Genomic DNA, 17,863 nt, shown 5'->3' on the forward strand with positions numbered 1-17,863 from the left:
AGGTCATGAAATATGACCTTGAAAAATACATCCCCTCTATACAAATAATGGCGAAATGTTTGTACTACATACAATATAGCAAAGTTTAACTTACTCCTGCCTAATTCGGCGTATAAAAAAATCTAGAAAAGTCCTCTTGAATGTTCCCGTAAGAACATATAGCCACGCCAGGTGACTTCATCATAAAGAGAAATCTCTCTCTTAGATTTAGGACAGCATTTATGCGCAAAGCACAAAAATAAAAGGTAAAAGACAAAAAGAAAACACTTGATATTTTAAGTATTTCGGAAGGAACAAGTTGATGCGATACAAAGGAATAATTAGTTAGCGGTGCAATATGGTGATTCCTGCGAGTTTGGAACAACTATAATTAGAAATATTTGATCCCTGTAATTAAGAAGTGAGTCGTAGAAAAGAGCTCTTGTCGTTGGTTAATTAAAAGATCCCTCATTCTCCAAAAGCCATCAACAAGATAAGATCGAGGGTGGGAATATCATTCAATCAGGATTAATGGTCTTTGATAAAAATGAGATACTATAACTTATAGAGGTCTGTTAATATCTATATAAAATTAGTGGCTATAGTGCTGTTGAAAGATTTATTCAAAACATGACCACGGAATTTCTTAAGAACACATAAAAATTATTTGTTTTTTTTTCACTAAAAAAACGAAAATTGTAACTAATTATCATTATTGCTTGTCAGTTGATATTATGGATCTTTTTGGTGTCATTTAAATGATGGTAGAGTCAAATGCCGAGCTTTGTGTTTGTAAAGGAAAAATATCAGTTGTTTGATAGAGGTCGACTTGTTAAAACTCTCAAGAATTTTGTCTCCGCTTCAACAGATTTGCAATTCTACATCCACAAGTCTGCTATTAGCTGGGAGTCTGACATTGGGAAGTAACACAGGGTAATTGGTAAGTAGAACTTGCACATTTTTGCCCAAGCATCACAAAGGGAACGGTTATCGAGGCTTAATTCGACTGGGAGTTCTCGATTTCGTGTATGAAAAAAGTTTGATGCAAACTTGAAACCGATATGCGTTTATACTTCCTAACAACAACATCATTTATATTATAGAACTTGACTGAGAGCACGGAGTCGCTTTGGACAAAAAGGAAGCAGTTTGATTCGGAACAAAGGTTTTCAACCTTCAGAAATGAAGACATTATGCTTGGCTCTGATATGTCAATGTTTCGTCACTTTTACATTGGAACAAAGCTTCGAGATTTTGAGGCGAAGCAATGGCAGAGACTCGTTTGATATTCCATCTTCAGTGTGTAATCCAAAAGGCCCAAATCCAGCCGTCAGATGCAAAACATTGGGTGCTTTTAACCGGAGACGCAAAAAATGCTCCTGTTTGTGTCCTGGCAGGAATGCTACATTTATGTTTCACCAAAAAAAATGGTCTTGTCTCCCAAATGCACAAGGCAGAAGCCACTACTACCGGGGTAAGAAAATACAGTCAAACTATCTGGTACAAAATTGTTGGGTTCTTATAAATGAACTCAGAAACAAAGCTACTTTTTTAGAATAAGAGAAATGGTAAGTTTTGAACTCGGAGAAGAAATAAAGAAAGAAGTTTTTCGTCTTGTCACGAGCGTGGAGCAAAGAAAAAAATTATGAATTCCCATGAGGAAACGAACCTCAGACCTTCGGATTCCGCGCTCCGATGCTCTACCACTGAGCCACAGACTCTACGGTGAGCGAGATCTATTACGAAGTTCATATGACACGCGTCCTGCATACTGCTAGGATCAGCAATTTCGATAGCGTCATGGGGACTCAGAATTTTTTCTTTGTCCCTCGCTCGTGACAAGACGAAAAACGTATTTCTCTGAAGCTACTTTTTGTGCACTATTGAAAAAGAAGGGTCGACAATGGAGACTTGGTGACTGGAATTGGGCTCATCAATCAATCTTTCATCAATTTTAAGGCATTTTGAAAACCCGCAGATTTTTTTGCAATGTTGCTAAAACAAAAACTTTTTCGCTCAAAACCAACGCGGCACTTTAAACTCTCTTCCCTATACCATTCCTTGTCGGTTAGCTTTCAATTTCCTTATCTTCACAAAACCTATGGACGCGATTTCAAGGGAGCAAAAATTAACAATCATTTTTTTCATACTGATATCTCGATGTCTGTGTGACTAAAGTTGTAAAATTCGTTTAAGTACATGGTCCACAACATTCTTTAAAAAATTGACGATTACTTAAGCCAAATAACTGTACTGTCCTTCAAATCAAGTGAGGTGTTTTTCTGTAAGGCGCTTGATTGTTACTTGCAAATTCCAAATTGTCTTTGCCTCAAAAATTTTGTATTGACGTGAGCTTAGAAATTTTTTCAAAACTCCCGTGACTTTTGAACTTATTTTTGGTACAACGTAAGTATCTTAAAAAAAGGTTGCGCTTTTTAAGATTTGCTGGATTCTCTTTTTGCACCCGCAGAGTGCGTCACGAAAACAAATCTCTCCAGACATAAGGATTTCAATTGTAAACAAGTTTCAAAGCTGTTGAGCGGCTCAATACAGCACGAAAAAATTATTTTCCTTAGAATGCTGTCTTTTTAAGACAAGATGAGGTGTCTACTTAATTCATTTTTTCGAGGAACGAGGAGTAACACGCTATTCCTAGAGAACAATAATCGTGGAACCCAGATGATGGAAGTAACAAATTTGACGCCATTCTGATTTATGACAAGCGAGGGCGAGTTGATTGAAATTTTTTGTAACACAATACAATTTATAACGGGAGAGATTTTTTTTTCTCAACAAAATTTGTAATAGAAAATTTGTTAAAAGATAATCCATGATTTCGAAATATAGCACATTTCAGAGTTCTAGTTACAAGAGAAACCAAATTTCACAAAGTTGCTTCTGTATCATTTAGATTTTTTCAGCACTTTGATGAGACTAGGATGAATTTTACGAGAAAAACAAGAGTAATTATTAGTTATGTTCAATGGGAATTTCACCTAAAAAAATCCTCTCGCCTCTTAAAAACTACCATCCCATGCTTTCTTAGGGAATAACGATTTGGTCCGATGCTACGATCGATATCATGTTTTACTGCATGTCAATATCTGTGAGCCATTCTTGATGGTTATGGTTAACACTATATTGATAACTTTTTAGCTCGTAATTCATTGCTGAAAAATGTTCTAACATTTCTAACTCTCTAGTGCTGTATTATTTGGCTCGTACGCCAGGAACTTACTTCAACTATGCAACAGTGTAAACTCGTAAACACCTTTTTTTAGAAAGCAAAATATAAATTGACGTAGACAAGCAGCATGGCGGATAAATCTTTATCAAGATGATCAATAGCCATAAATCACTTGATATTGGGTTCAAGTTTTGGTTTCGTTGTCATTGGAAATCGACAAAACAAAGTACAGTCTTTCTTATATTAAATCTGAAAGAATATAAACCAAACAGTATCCACAAATGAATAATTGTGGCTACATCAAGCGAACCTCTTACATTAATAGTGTACATTAGCATTAACATTAGTGTTAATCTATGAGAACCATTTTTGCTTCTATCGTGCCATTTTCCCCTGTGCAAAAAGCCGCGAAACTGGAGGTACAAGTTCCAGATATATTGAACCAAGTTTCTAAAGTAGAAAAATCTGCATTATGACATTGCGAAATACCCTTAGTCAGAATGATAAAAGTGGAGAGAGAAACGAGCAAATTAAATGAAACAAACAATTCTACACACTGCAATTGACCAACTGGATAGACAGATCCTTAAAAGTAGTGAAAATAAAACTACAGATATGACACTAGAGAAGATATGACAATAAACGATTTCAGCCATACACGCGTCGTATATCAAATTTTACAACGAGCGCTTCTGAATTCGAAAATGATTACATAATCAAGCTCTTGCAAGCATCAAGAAAAAAATAGTGCTGCACTTCATGAACAAAGGGCTAACGCTCGAGACATCATCTTTAGAAACTCTTATGGCTTATTTTCCATGACTATGAATTCAGTTCTCTGATAAGTTGAATTGTTAAGAGTCGCAGTAACAGACCTACTTGAACACGAGGGATGGTAGTTCGTCAGTAATAAAGAAAGATGTAGGCGTTCGTTTTGTCATGCGTGTTGGAAAAAGAAAAGTGTGAGTGGGGTACGCAAATTCTCTAAGGATCACTCCAATAGGAAGATGCTACTTGTGAAGCGCAATCTATTGAGTGTGGTGATATAGAACGGCTTTAACGATGTAACCACTAAATTATACCTTAAAAAACTCGAACAGATTTCTCATAAGCTTTTTTCATCAATTTTAGGATGCAGTTATACAGCAGCATTTACCCGGGAGAGTGGAGACCGCCGAATACCATCAATAGGAATTGGCGAAAGGAGAGACATGACTCTTCGGCCTGTATTTGGATTCTGGTCGCTTTGGACCTGCTCATTGAATATTCCCATGTCGTGGTTTGCGGATTGTTGGGATACAAGACACCGGTTGAGTCAATATTCCAATATTGTAACGAAACTGTTCAAAATTGGCCAGCAAAAACCCGCGAATCCTTACTATTTAACGGTAAGCTCCTTTCTCCACCACTAATTTCATATTTGCTATGCAGCGTTCTCTAACTATCACGGCAACAAAGCCTCTGGCTAAGACATTTCGGATGTATCAGTGAGAATTCAGTTGTGCCTGCGGCGTTTTTAGAGAATTTTGCTGAAAATATTGTGTTTTTTTTTATACTACAATATCCAAAGCTTTATTTAAACAATTTTATGACGGTATTGTGACCGCAAAAAGAATCATCTCTTCGTTTCTGCGTCAATGAACCTAATTATGTCAGCGGATTTTATCTGCTGAAGAACTATTATTGATGGAGGATGTAGCAGAATCTTCCCAAAATGACCTCTATTACGCAACGAAGACTTTCGAGCATCCCAGCGGACACGGTTGCGGAAAAAGTAGTTTTTCATGATTTTTTTTTCAACGTAATTACAACGTAGAACAGTTGTCAATTCAAACAAGGAACTTCCATAATAATTTTCACATAGTATTCATAGCAATTATGGAACTGAAAAGGAAAAGATAAAAAAGAGCCAGTGCTGACGCGGATATCCGAACAGTGACGAAAGTTCATGAGGATCTCAGTTGTGAGGCCCGGTGACCATATAAAGCTATACTGAACCAGTCGGTGTTAATGGTCGAAAACCGAGGCGTTTTCAACTTTGACTGTCTGTTGCAAGCACAGGCAACAAATCCTAAAATACGTAACTGGTCTCCGAAAAACCAAAAGAGGCAGCTGAAAAGCGGTATCATCACGAGGTTCAACTTTAATTTTGTCTCCAAATATGTCAGTCGATCCCATATTTCTGCCTAATAAATATTGTGCGAATGAAACGATAAACTAATTTTTGTCACATTCGGCGGCAATCTCGGGATAATCCTGGCGTCCTTGTTGTGAGCGAGAATCCCGGTGCTATGCAGGTCAAAATCTTGGTGCCATCCTGGCGAAAATATTGGTGTTATTCCTTCCAGGATCCCGACGGAAATTCCGGTGCGATCCCGTGTCCAAAATGCCAGATCTACTTTTCAAACTTATAAAACGCACTTTGAAAGCTGGCAAATAAATTAAACTTTGCTTTTTTCACGCAGGTAAATAGAAATGTGCCAGGTACCAACCTTTTCCAAGGAAAGATCATGAACTTCATGGTAGAGTGTACCTTGCAGATTGGACGCTCACTTCTACGAACACGGAGCTGTATGTTGTTCAAACTGGAAGGAAAGACCACATGTGTGTAAATAAGTATTTTTGCGTCCTGGAGAATTTTAAAACTCAACACTAAACTCAGGTTAAATGAGATGGAAAAAGTCGCCGGACGAGTCTCCTCTTTCAAGTCTTATTGTGCAAAATCTGTCAGCCAGTTTTGGAGACGGGGACTTGCTACTAAAGAAAAAAGACTAGTCATAGTCTACATTACTGTTTCCTAACGTAACGCGGATGGCTTGACAGTGACACTGACTGGGGAATTTTTCGATCTTGGACGTTCTTTCATGGAAACTTGCTTTTAGAAATGCGTTTCATTTCTTGGCAATTACAGGCTCTACCAAAGCAAATCCAAGGCGCGCAAAAGCTATAAAAGACTGTAAAATTGTTCCTATGATCTTTCGATGTTCATCCTATTGTTAGAGACATACTGGTGTTTGAGCCATCAATAACTAATCGAGTACATCTCTGTTCACAGGTCCCGTAATTAAACCAGTTATAACAAGTTCCTCCAGCATGCCATCGTTAACATCTTCTCCAGCATCGCTTACTTCGTCAAACGGCCTCTCTTCCACAGTTACGGCTTCCACACAGATCTCTCACGGAGTTACACCGACAACTATCGCCGTCCAATCTAGCATCTCCGGAACTTCGCTCTTCCCAACAGCATCCGCTACCTACAGAATTATCTCTGAAAGTTCATTGAAGGCTTCGACTCTACAACCGACCATCTCTAAAATCCACCCACAAGTCTCCAATTCAAATTTACACGTTTCTGCAATGTCACCGACACCATCTCTTTCACAATCGATCGCCTCTGAAGCTTCTCCGGAAGTCCCCGAAACTCAGCCGACCATGTCCGAAATTGCACCGGCGCCACTTGATACCCGAGAAAGATCTGTAACAGAACCAGACTTTGAGGGGCCCAGTACCCAAGTGACCATCAAAACTATATCAGCATCAGCATCAGCATCAGTACCAGACACTCAGCCGACTGTCGCCAAAATTGTACCCACGGAGCCTACAGCTCCAGTGACAGATCCAGAAACTGCACGGAAACTAGACCAAGTGGATCCAAATAACAACAATACTGCACCGAAAACCTTCCCCTCCAAAGTAAGAGAGTTAGAACAATTAATCATTTCCGCTTTGTTGTAGATGATCTACATGAAGTGACGTAGGTTTAGACTCACACCTAATCAATACAGAAAGTGAAACTGCAATTGGTGACAAGCTCTTTATACGTTTACGAAGAAAACCCTAAAAATAGTTAAACTGAGATATTGTACGACTCTTCTTGTGTAGTACAAATCTGCTTTTAACTGCATCACATGAGCTCGAAAATAAATTTAAACGAAGTGAAACAAAAAAGAAAAAGCATTCAGAAACTGCTATGATATGACTTCTCAGAATGGAGAAGATTAACATGGATTACAAATGAACACCAGGAAAATTTTGGCTTCTCAATATGGATCACAGTGAAACGTTCCTTTAAATCTTATTTTATTCCTTCTTTGGTACCCAGGCTCCACCCTCTATCGGAAGCAAGGATTTATCTTCCTCAGTTTTCATCACTGGCATAGCCGCTGCACTTGTATTTGCTGCCGTCATCGCTGTCATCATTGCCTATCGTCGCCACTACTCGAAGTAATTATAACCCAGCCATAACCCATACTACTGTTTAATGATGTTCGAGTGCTTTGTTTTTCTCATTTCATTCTGTCATTAAAATAGCACTCATTCCGAAATTCTTCATCCACAGTGGAAGGCGTCGCTCAAACTCTACAGAGACTGTCAGTGATAGGACAACGGTGAGATGTTAGGGACCTTTTACTGTCAAACCTCCTGAGAAGTCCTGTGCCAACGTGAATTGACTTATAATTTGAGAATTCAAGCTTGATTTGAAGTTGAAAAGGCGGTTTATTTTCCATCCCAAGTGCCATGGATTTGACTGTTGCTCTCTAACTTTCGATTTACTGTCATGTAGGCACGCACACTGCAAAGTTCGTGACGTACTTTGTCGGTTAAGGGATTGAAGAGTTTCACTGGTTCTCAATTTCATTTTCTAATCTCAAAATCTAAATTATATCGCAGGAAACAATAGTGATGAGCCCGCGAAGGAAAAGGTCACACCCATCAGATAAAGATAACAGCAACAACAATACGCTTGGATTTAAAAACCAAAGTAAGTCTGAAAAACAAAAAATATTTCGTTCACTGGAGATCATTCATTGGCCATAATGCTTTGATCAGTTTGAAATTAGGAGTAAACCTATGGGATTGCTGTCGAGCTTTGATCTGAATTAGTTCAGGGAGGGCGTGGGGTAGGGGTTAGGCAAGGCATTTTCAGTTTCTGAACAGCGCAATTTTTTGGAAGCTCCTTCGATCTCTCTCGTAATTGTATCTTTAATTTTCAGCTCAACGGACGTCGACAAACAGTGTTCCAGCATGGCTAACCGACCTGTATCAATCTCATGTAAACGGTTCACTTGAGGAAGAAGACAGCACCAGCCATTTGTACGCCCCGCTTGACATTCCAACAATCGCGGCTGAATTTCATCCAGAACCTTTTTATCACGTTTTAGAAAAACCTGAGAAACATCTTGACCATGCCTCAGAAAAAAATAGACATGATGCCAGTACACACTGCAACAAGAGAGAGCCATTTTACTATGTCCTAGAGGGACCTTATCTCGATGATACAGAGAAACCTCCTCAGCGTGGTACCATTTCATTAGAGGAACCAATTTACTGTACCTTAGACGAAGTCTATCCACGTCGGTCCGGTTCGTCACATGGCACGGGCAAAAATGATTCAATATACAACGTTTTGGATAGGCGTTATTTTAAGAGCTCAAAAGTGCCTGATCATTATGTGTTCGTGTCCCCTAGAGGTGATATTTTGAACCGGTTAGAGACACTTCCTAAGGACGCTTCCTCAACTCCTTCTAATGATGGCCCTAGATGTGACTACATGGAGAGGCACAAGGTCCTGGACAAACGCTTCTTTGAAGAATCTGAGGTCGCTGATCATTACGTACAAATTTTCCCTTTCACACTTGATAACACGATAAGGCGTATCAATTCTAATTCTTCAAGAAAATCAAGTTTAGGTCGTCTGTCTACCAACGGACATTTAGAGGAATGCTATTTTCGAAGGTCAAACATTCCGTCTCAGTATGTCAACGTGCTGGATGTACAGGGTTTTAGCGCTTTGGAGAAATTAGGCTCAAGTCCAAATTCTTTAAGAAGAAATTCTTACGTTCATTCAACTCCCAATTCTTTGGAAAGACTTGACTGTGCCCTAAAAGGTTCAGATGAACCGGAGTACAGTTCCTGGAGAGAACTTTATCTTAGGGGCAACGTGGTTCTGAGCGAACGAGGTCCAAGCGCTTTGGAGGAATTAAACTCAAATCCAAATTCTTTACGAAAAACCGCTTGCCCCCATTCATCTCTGAATTCTTTGGAGAGACTTGATTGTGCCCTTAAAAGCCCAGATGAACCAGACTACTGTCTTATGATGGAAAATTATCTCAAGGGAAACGTAGCCCTGAGCAGGCAAGGTTTTAGTGCATTGGAAGAACTAAGGTCAAATCCAAACAGTTTAGGGAGAATCTCTTTCGTTCATTCAAATACAAACTCTTTGGAGAGACTTGGATACGCACTTGAATGTCCAGATGAACCAGATTACTGTCCTATGATGGAAAACTATTCAAGGGCCAAAGTAGCGCTAACTGGACAGGGTTTCAGCGCATTGGAAGAACTAAGCTCAAAACAAAGTTCTCTTAAAAGAACCATTTGCATTCAATCAAATCCAAACTCTCTGGAGAGACTTGATTCTGCCCTCGGAAGTCTAAGCGAACCAGAGTACCGTTTCATGGGTGAACGTTATCTTAGGAGCAAGAAAGCGCCGAATAGACAAGATTCTGGCGCATTGGGGGAACTAAGTTCAAATCCAAGTTCTTTAAGAAGACCCAAATGCGTTCATTCAGATCCGAATTCTTTGCATAGAGCTGATCCTGCCCTTAATTATACAAATGAACCAAATAACGGTTCTTCGATGGATTGTTACCCAGGGGACAACGCAACGCTGAACGAAGGAGGTCCTAGCGTATTGGAGAAATTAACCTCAAATCCAAATTCTTTGAGACGACTCGTTGAATTTCCAAATAAACCAAATTACAACTCTTCGATGGAACGTTATTTAAGTGAAAACGCACCGCTGAAAAGAGGAGGGTCTAGCGCATTAGAGGATTTAATAAGCTCAAACCCGAATTCTTTGGGTCGAACTGACCGCGTTCATTCAAAACGAAATTCTTTGGAGAGATCTGATTATGTCCTTGAATCTCCAGATGAACCAGAATATAAATCCTGGATGGAACTTAAAATGTATTTAAGGGGCAACATAGCGTTAAGAGAACAAGTTTCAAGCGCGTTGGAGGAATTACATGTAAATCCAAACTCTTTGGAAAACAACGATCAAAATTCTTTAAAGGGACCTGATCGCGCCCTCGAATGTCCAAATAAACCAGAATGCATTTCTGATATTTTTGTCACCAGAGGCGAGTCAGGCGACAGCACAGAAGATGTGGACTTGAACGCCTTAAAACCAACTGATAGTGAGGAAAGAAACTGTGCAAATTGTTACCAGGGAATCGCATTTCGCAGAGGTGCTGTAATGCGGAAAGATAATGCTAAAAAACGATCTGAGGAGCCTACTGACTGAATTCAAGACGGAAGTAAGGAGTGCTAAAGTGAATGGCGCCTTAGCTGGAAACCCAAGGAAGCTGATTGCATCGAAAAAATCGAGGCTGAGCACTGAGAAATTGAAACAGTCTGTACTATGGATTCTAGAAGAATCGGATAATCATTCATATAACTGAATAGGCTGCTTCAAAACGGTTCGAAGAGTGGCTTGCTTAGGGCTCAGTGGCAAGTGAGTCATTTTAGTAAACTAAGGTCGAAAGTTAAAAGTACCAAAGAGAGAAGCGTCTCAGCGAGAACTCTATGGAAACTGATCGCCAGAAAAAATCTTAGCTGCGCAAAATTCTCGCAGTCCGTAAAATGAACTCCAAACGAAATCTTTCAAAATTGCTGGCATGCTGTCAAAGGGAAACGACCTTGAAATTACACAAGGGAACTGAAACGAATTAAAGAATTCGGTAGATCATCAGTATTTGGGAAACGCAAGACAAAAATCCAGACTAAATAGGAAATTTTAATTTAGTATTGGATCATGATTTATTTCCTCTTTGACTTAGTGAAAAAATATGAAAGTGGTTACGAATTATGCGACATTATTATACATCATACCTGGTAGTTTAGCGAATCCAGATTTCATCGTAGATTTATAAACGTGCCAACCACAGGCGCCCTTCTCTGCTCTCTTGGTGCAAGTGCATCTGTCCTCAGCGTGTCTGATTTTAGTGTACTAGGCATGTTAAAGTAAACCAGAAATTGGAGTGATCTCCATATTTTTCTACTTGGCACTCTCTTAGTCATTAGAGGTCATTGACCATTTAGTTATAACTCCCGAGAATAATCAAGACAAATTTATCGTTATGAAATCAACACAACATCAAGCCGAAAAGTGATAACGATAAAGAAAAAATCAATTAGAGGATTATTAGTTGATCCGATACCAAATTCTCCAAACTAACATCATAAGAATTGTATAGCAGACAGTAAAGAGAATAACTATAGTGATATCATAAGAGTGCAATAGTTTATATCTGTTTTTTCGGCTCTAAATAAACCGCAATCATGGAAAATACAGCGTAAGTAACTGAGGGTTTTTTTCATTGTGCTTTACGGAGTGATGAGAAAGTCTTCGTCTCAAACCCCTCGCGACTTAATCGCTCGACTCCACCGTATGACACTTCAAAGCGCACGCTAAAACCTCTAGCTACGCAGGCACAGAAGCTTTGCGCTGTTGGTCGTGTACAGTTTTGTCCACATTTCAGGTTAAGTCCACTCGCTTTTGGCCCATCTTGCGCGCTTACTGACGCTGGCATTTCAACGGTGTTTACGTCAGTCTCTGGTTTTTATGAAAATACAATTCTAAAATATATTTCTTGGTGTAGCGAGGCCTTTGCTCTTTGAGAGACAGATAAGAATTACGTTGTTGTTTTGATTATGTAGGCATTCCCCATTTTTCAGTTAAACACACTAATATATTTCAGATTCTTTATAATCAAAATTTCAACAAGCCGGTTAAATAATTGATTCAAAACTGCTCTCTAACACAAAGCGTTGTATACACGCAAATATTGTTCCGGGAAGGAGGAATAATTATGTTGAGCAATTAAAAGCGGCAAGCAAAAAGCAAATATTGGCCCAGTAAATTCAAAGGTGATGTACACTCATACTAAAAAAGGTAAAAAATGATTTCTGCTCTCAAAATTATTAACGCCGGTTAATTTTTTAACGCTCGACAATTTAAACTAAGGCTACATGCGCTAAAAAAACACAAATTAACCCTCGTGAAGGCGGTGTTTAGATTTAACAAGCTTGTCTTAATTATTTCATTATTCCGTAATAAATCGTTGTTGAAAGATCGATCTAAAGAACGAAATTCTAAGTCTGAATGAAATCAGAGATTCACCTTTGTTCGGTTGTTAATGACGGTATGAAGCTTGGGTTGATCGCATGAAATTCTCCTCCTCAATGAACCGCTTCGATTGTTAAATCCATGTGTTTACATAGTTCTTGAGGGAGGAATACGTCGTTTAGCTGTTGACAACACCTGTTCCGCTTCGTAATGATTCTTAATGCCTCTAAATTTAAACCGAATTAAAAGCATCCGAGTTGTCGACGAGAATTCGTATTTTTTATCCAAAATACCCACGCTTTTTGCATGCATGCATAATAAATTGTGTTCATCGTTTCGGTGGAGCGGAGGACAGGGTGTAAGTATGTTTTGGAAAGCTTTTCCCTGTTTTTCTCTCGGTGAATAAAACTTCTCTCTTTCGGCACTCAGGGCGGTAACTTGGAGGAAGCCACTTTTCACCCTTACAGTTATTTTTGGCTTCTCAGAAAATGGCACCTTCATATAATGAGACCTTGAGGTCACAATTCAATTGTTTTTACAGCATTTTCTCAATATAGGGTTTGACGTTATGAACAAGGAGAAAATTTTACATAACTAAAATTTTCTGCACTTTGGTGCCGGGTACATTGAATAGGAAATTATTAAAATTGGCTTTTTCCATGTTCTGCCTTTGTCTTCCTTCCTTTGTTTCTATGAAAGGAAAAACCCTCACAGGCTTCTAAAAATTATCTTTTTATCTAGGGCTGTTGCAATCCGCCAAAAGGGCACAAACTGTATCTGTTACCTCGTACCTACTGACACTCAATGAGTTCGTAGGTTAAAACAACGAAGATGACAACAAAGGATGCACTCAAAATAGTTTATTTTTGGCTTTCTCAGACTCTGCTAACAAGATTTTCATATCACTTTGCTCAATAACTTTAGTACATTCTTTCTATATAGAATGATGATTTTAAAAACAAAGAACAACAGGCCCAACTCCATAATTGGCTGGGTACCAAATCACATCTGATGCGTGGTTCATTCCTTGTCATTGTAAATGAGCTCCTTCTTGCAGTGCTCCCTGGCCGTCTGGCAGAAAGCCCTTCCAGCCAGTTGGTGCTGAAAAAAAGGCGGCGATACGTGAGATCTTTTGTAATATTTAATTGAACCGCCGTCAAAAGCATATTAATGTGCGTAGAACATAAAATGAGTGGGAAAACGTCCACTCCTCTTCGCTAACTGTGCTTTCATTGATCTTCCCACATCCAAAACTGGATCGAAAAAACCGAAAGTAGAACTGAATTTAATCTTCTTAAACGGAAAAAAATTTCAACACAAAGCTTCGTCAGGTCTCTCTTTTTTTGTTTTTCAATCATTCCTAACTGATGTCAACCAATCTTAAAAGCCTTCTGAGTTCTTATCATCACCCCTAGGTGCTGATTTTTTGTAAAGTTTTCTTTTTGATTTTCAATTAAACCAATTTACTTTCTTCTGCTCAATCCAATGACTTGATGGTAATAGCATATACATGTTAGAGATTATCTTCACATATAAATAAAAATGAATCATTAACGTAAATGAGGTCGTCAAAATCATCCTTTAGATTTCGAGAATTAATCATCGAGACTAAGTCTTCATGAACTTTTACCAGCTTAAAATAAATAAAACGGTCTTTTTTGTGAAGACAGTGAATAGCACTGTTTTTTTTGACGTCAGTTACAAAGTCAGACTGTTTGGTAAATGTAGGACAGCATCCAATTTTCATTCGCAGTGATATAATATAATTTGAAATCGAATTTCTCTCTAAATGACCCTTTTAATAAGTGATTACATTACTATAAAATTCTAATAAGAGTGTAAAATGATTGAAATCTTCGAATCCCATCAAATCAGATCGTTTCCTTCAAAATTTTGGTAAACCTTCTATTTTAAGTGGCGCTAATGGTGTTGACGATTCTCCAATTCTCATCCAAAATCAACGCTGTTGAAAATGTCTAGAGAACAGTTTACCATCTGGGTATCTCTTCTCGTTAGGCTTCTTCATCTTGAAAAAATATCTCGCTATATGAAGGAGCTAAAAGTCATTATAAATAAAAATTTAGGAAACGTCAGATAAAATTGTTTCGTGTTCAAAATAACTCATTTTTCTATAGCAAAAACTTATCAATGTCTTGTGATCTTTGATAATGATGATGTTAGCTTTCTTATTACACAAAATTGCTTCTGTAAAAATATAAAACTCAACACCATCTACAACATTTACATTATTAACCATGCTTAGTCATATTGGAATTGCTCTAGGAGAAAAATCTTTTTCTGACTCACACTGTTCCTTACAGAAGCGATAGTGTCCATAAACGAAAACAAAAGGAAATGCTATCGATTTTATAATAAATAAAAAGAATTTACAATCGACTGTAACGTATACTGAAATAATCAATCCATATTAACCAGCGATACTCAATGTAAGCTTCAAACAGTACTATTCATTTAAAAAAACCTACTTCGAGTGCTCGTCTTCCCTGTGTATGAGGAATGTTTCCTCCGCCTCCAGCTGTGAATCCTTCACTCTCTGGCAAGAACGACGCAGCGAGGACACAGAGAGCAAAAACCAGGATTACTTTTGAGTTCATCTTGAATAACTAAAGTTAACGGAGTTCTTTATCGAAATATAATTCAAATGCGTTTCTTCTTGAAAACCGAGCGGGTATGAGATGGATGACCGTGAAGAAGGCGTTTTTTAATGTCTCAAGAACAAAAGAAATCCTTGTGTAATTTCCGTATGACCGGAATGATGTTTAATGAAGTTATAATTGAAAATAAATTGTGGTTTTGACAGCTCTTGCAAACAATTTTTCTTTGAAGCACAAGACGAAATTTCCGGCTCGTCGAGATGTGAATACGAAGACACGCTTCAAAAACTTATGCAGAGAACATCTTTACACAAAATCATTCTAATTTCCAAAGTTAGATTTAGAATTCACAGTTTGCAATAATAAAGTCTTTTAAAACGACAATGTTGAAGGTCTATTTTCTGAATATAAGCTTTCCATTCTTTATAGCAGCCGGATTTTGGATAAAGAAAGCTTTCACGTTTGTTTATATTTTGCATGATTAAGATCATATCAATACAAGGTTCTGCCATCGCACGACACTTCCTTAACGTATGCGATAACTTCCTGATAATAATGTACACAATTCACCACGTGTTCCCAAACAACGCTGGCGGAATATTCCAAAAATATTCCTTTCTTATCGCTATGATAAGCTTAAATCAATCGACGGCGTATAAAGTCCATTAGAGGTGTACTCAACATACGCTTACATATGTCTCGGCGAAATGGAGCTCTTCATTTCTAGCTAAATTACTGACGCGTTCTGCCTAGATTTCAGTGAAGATAAAGTAATAGAACTATTACTGAACTTGTGTCTAAGTGACAAAGACATGATTAATTACTGTTGCTCTCACATACTGTAGGTTCATTCACGTTAGATTCAAGCAAAAGCAAAGTTTTAGTAGGCGAGAAATCAGAAAACCCTAATTGTGGATCATCATGTGATGATGTTCACTAGCAAAACTTTAGACAAAGTCTTATTAATAGAGCAATAACTGAAGATGAAAGAAAAGACTTGCGTGTTGGCAAGCTACAGGTTTTGTAGATATGACTAATATGTCTTGTCATAATTATTTGTTCAAGGTGTACAAGAAAATGGAATATAATTAATCGAACTGTATGTTAATATGATATTTTGGTTACAAATAGTCAAAATTTTTAGTCCTCTTTTCGACGAATGACATTAGATGGCATTTAGAGGGCGGAAAAGGTTGTCAGTGTTAGATTTCCCTACAAAATTGTGTTAATCGTTTATTTCAAGATATGCTTGTCTCAAAAGTATTTTGCGTCGGCTGTGTACTCCTTGGATGATTTTTTCAATTACTTGTGAGGTGAACTGTCGACATTGTGCAAACAATCGAGAAAATTGAACTCATTTGATTTTAATCTTGATGCTGGATATTATCAAAGGGAGCATAATTCAAAAAAAAAAAAAATTGAAAAATCAAGTTTCAAGGCTTGAAATTTAAACCATGTTACTCCAAGAATCATTTTTTCTCTAATCATTCCACCCGAGCGACTGGTGGATAAAACGTTATTGGGTATACTTCTACTTCCATGTGGTGCTGTAGAATTAAATAACATGTTTGGAGAATTTTTTTTTGTGCGTAGAACTGAAATTATCGATCACTCTCGCGTTTCCAGACAGGGTCTATTTTGCGTAATAGAATGTTAAAGTTTAATTAGTGAGCTGTGGGTTTACTTCAATTTTGCCTCTGGCAATCGAAGTGGTAATTTTGCTGAGAATAATCGTTTTGCATGTAGTGTACTTAATAATGATGGTAAAACTTTACGCCTGAATTTCATACACAGGATGTGTCTAGTCACATCATCAAGAGGAAACGCATCCTTTTTTTCTTTCCGTGAAATTTAATAATACCAGGAATAATGCCGACTGTGACTGACAAATGTCCTCAACGGGGAAATTCAAGCACGTACAAGGAAGTTGTTATCTTACCTTGCGATGGGTGACCGTAAAAATGAGAATACGAATTTTTAGTCAGAAGATTTCATTTGTTGCTATTATATGAAAAAAAGGTAGCATATTTGTTCAAATATTCTCGAGCTGTTTAAATTCAATAGAGAACTATACACTTTAATAAATCAAATTACACTGTGTTTTCTCTATTTAACTCTCCGTTATGCTATGCGAGTATGAATGTTCCAAACTTTGTACTCGTCACAGATTTTTCAAATTAAATGAATCGAAATCTACTGTTGCTCCAAAGATTTACCAAATTTGCCTAAATTTGAGATAAACTCTTCTGTTGGAAACCAGTGGCGATGATTTTAGCTGTAAATTTACTAGGATCAATCAAGGCGGGAAGAGTGACTTCATTATTATTCTTATTATAAGGAAAAAATTATACAATAAAACACTGATCTCTCCCTATATCACATGGATGTAAGTATAATAACACGTATGCTACGTGTACCTACATACACCTTCATTTCTACCGGTACATTAACAAGGATGTGTATACCAGGCTGAAGGGAGGGGCGCGAGCCAGATCTCAGAATTTTGAAGTGGACCGAAACTTAGTTTATCCTTATGAAGTATGAGCCCAGTCAACAAAGGCTTACATCACACAATTTCTAGTCACTGGCCTGTTTGCAACGTTTTGTGCACGTGCAAGATGAGTGGCAAAAAAGACTCCTTTTTCCACTTTCTTTACAAGACTACAGCATTTCAATTCCCAAATAATGGATATATCCCTTCTACACAAGCGACACAACAGAAGAATTTCGAGATAGACTTACACCACCTTAGGATCAGAGCATACTTTTTATCCTCTTTGATCGCGGGCGTATCTTCTTTAAGAGTTTTAAACTGACAGAACTTCAGTCACAACAGAATTAGCAAATAGTTTCCATGTTTTCGTGCATCTGTTCAGTAATATATCACAGAGCACGTCAAAATGTGTTGGGAATAAAAAAAAGTTGTTACCACATTTTGACGTCTTCTATGATTTA

At 37.9% G+C, this 17,863-nt stretch overlaps 1 protein-coding gene and 1 long non-coding RNA gene across 4 annotated transcripts; one reads left to right on the forward strand and one right to left on the reverse strand.

Moving 5' to 3' along the window:
- The first annotated feature begins 781 nt into the window (after positions 1-781).
- On the forward strand, positions 782-11,514 carry LOC113679941 (uncharacterized). 3 transcript variants are annotated; one of them, XM_027196925.2, is made up of 9 exons: positions 782-919; positions 1,083-1,453; positions 4,298-4,554; positions 5,632-5,770; positions 6,222-6,859; positions 7,269-7,390; positions 7,506-7,554; positions 7,838-7,928; positions 8,161-11,514. In XM_027196925.2, the coding sequence occupies exons 2-9, from the start codon at positions 1,162-1,164 to the stop codon at positions 10,467-10,469; spliced, it is 3,897 nt and encodes a 1,298-aa protein (XP_027052726.2). In that variant the 5' UTR covers positions 782-919; positions 1,083-1,161; the 3' UTR covers positions 10,470-11,514. The 3 variants fall into 3 exon arrangements, with proteins under 3 accessions (XP_027052726.2, XP_089062357.1, XP_089062358.1); XM_089206231.1 differs by lacking the exons at positions 782-919; positions 1,083-1,453 and adding an exon at positions 3,489-3,585; XM_089206232.1 differs by lacking the exons at positions 782-919; positions 1,083-1,453 and adding an exon at positions 4,009-4,128.
- Positions 11,515-13,138: 1,624 nt separating this feature from the next.
- LOC113679943 (uncharacterized) lies at positions 13,139-14,991 on the reverse strand. Its single transcript, XR_003447029.2, has 2 exons — positions 14,780-14,991; positions 13,139-13,394 (listed from the first exon to the last, which is right to left on the reverse strand). It is a non-coding gene; the product is annotated as an uncharacterized LOC113679943 (long non-coding RNA).
- Positions 14,992-17,863: the final 2,872 nt, after the last annotated feature.

The sequence above is a fragment of the Pocillopora damicornis genome, chromosome 5, assembly GCF_964200805.1.
Source record: "Pocillopora damicornis chromosome 5, jaPocDami1.2, whole genome shotgun sequence".
NCBI classification, from domain to species: domain Eukaryota; kingdom Metazoa; phylum Cnidaria; class Anthozoa; order Scleractinia; family Pocilloporidae; genus Pocillopora; species Pocillopora damicornis.

What these genes read in the sequence shown, in the direction of transcription:
- LOC113679941 (XM_027196925.2), top strand. Translation starts at nt 1,162, where the DNA reads ATGAAGACATTATGCTTGGCTCTGATATGTCAATGTTTCGTCACTTTT. An exon ending in ACTGGAAGGAAAGACCACAT is followed by an intron (nt 5,771 to 6,221) that starts GTGTGTAAATAA and finishes CTCTGTTCACAG; the next exon opens with GTCCCGTAATTAAACCAGTT. An exon ending in GCTTGGATTTAAAAACCAAA is followed by an intron (nt 7,929 to 8,160) that starts GTAAGTCTGAAA and finishes TTTAATTTTCAG; the next exon opens with CTCAACGGACGTCGACAAAC.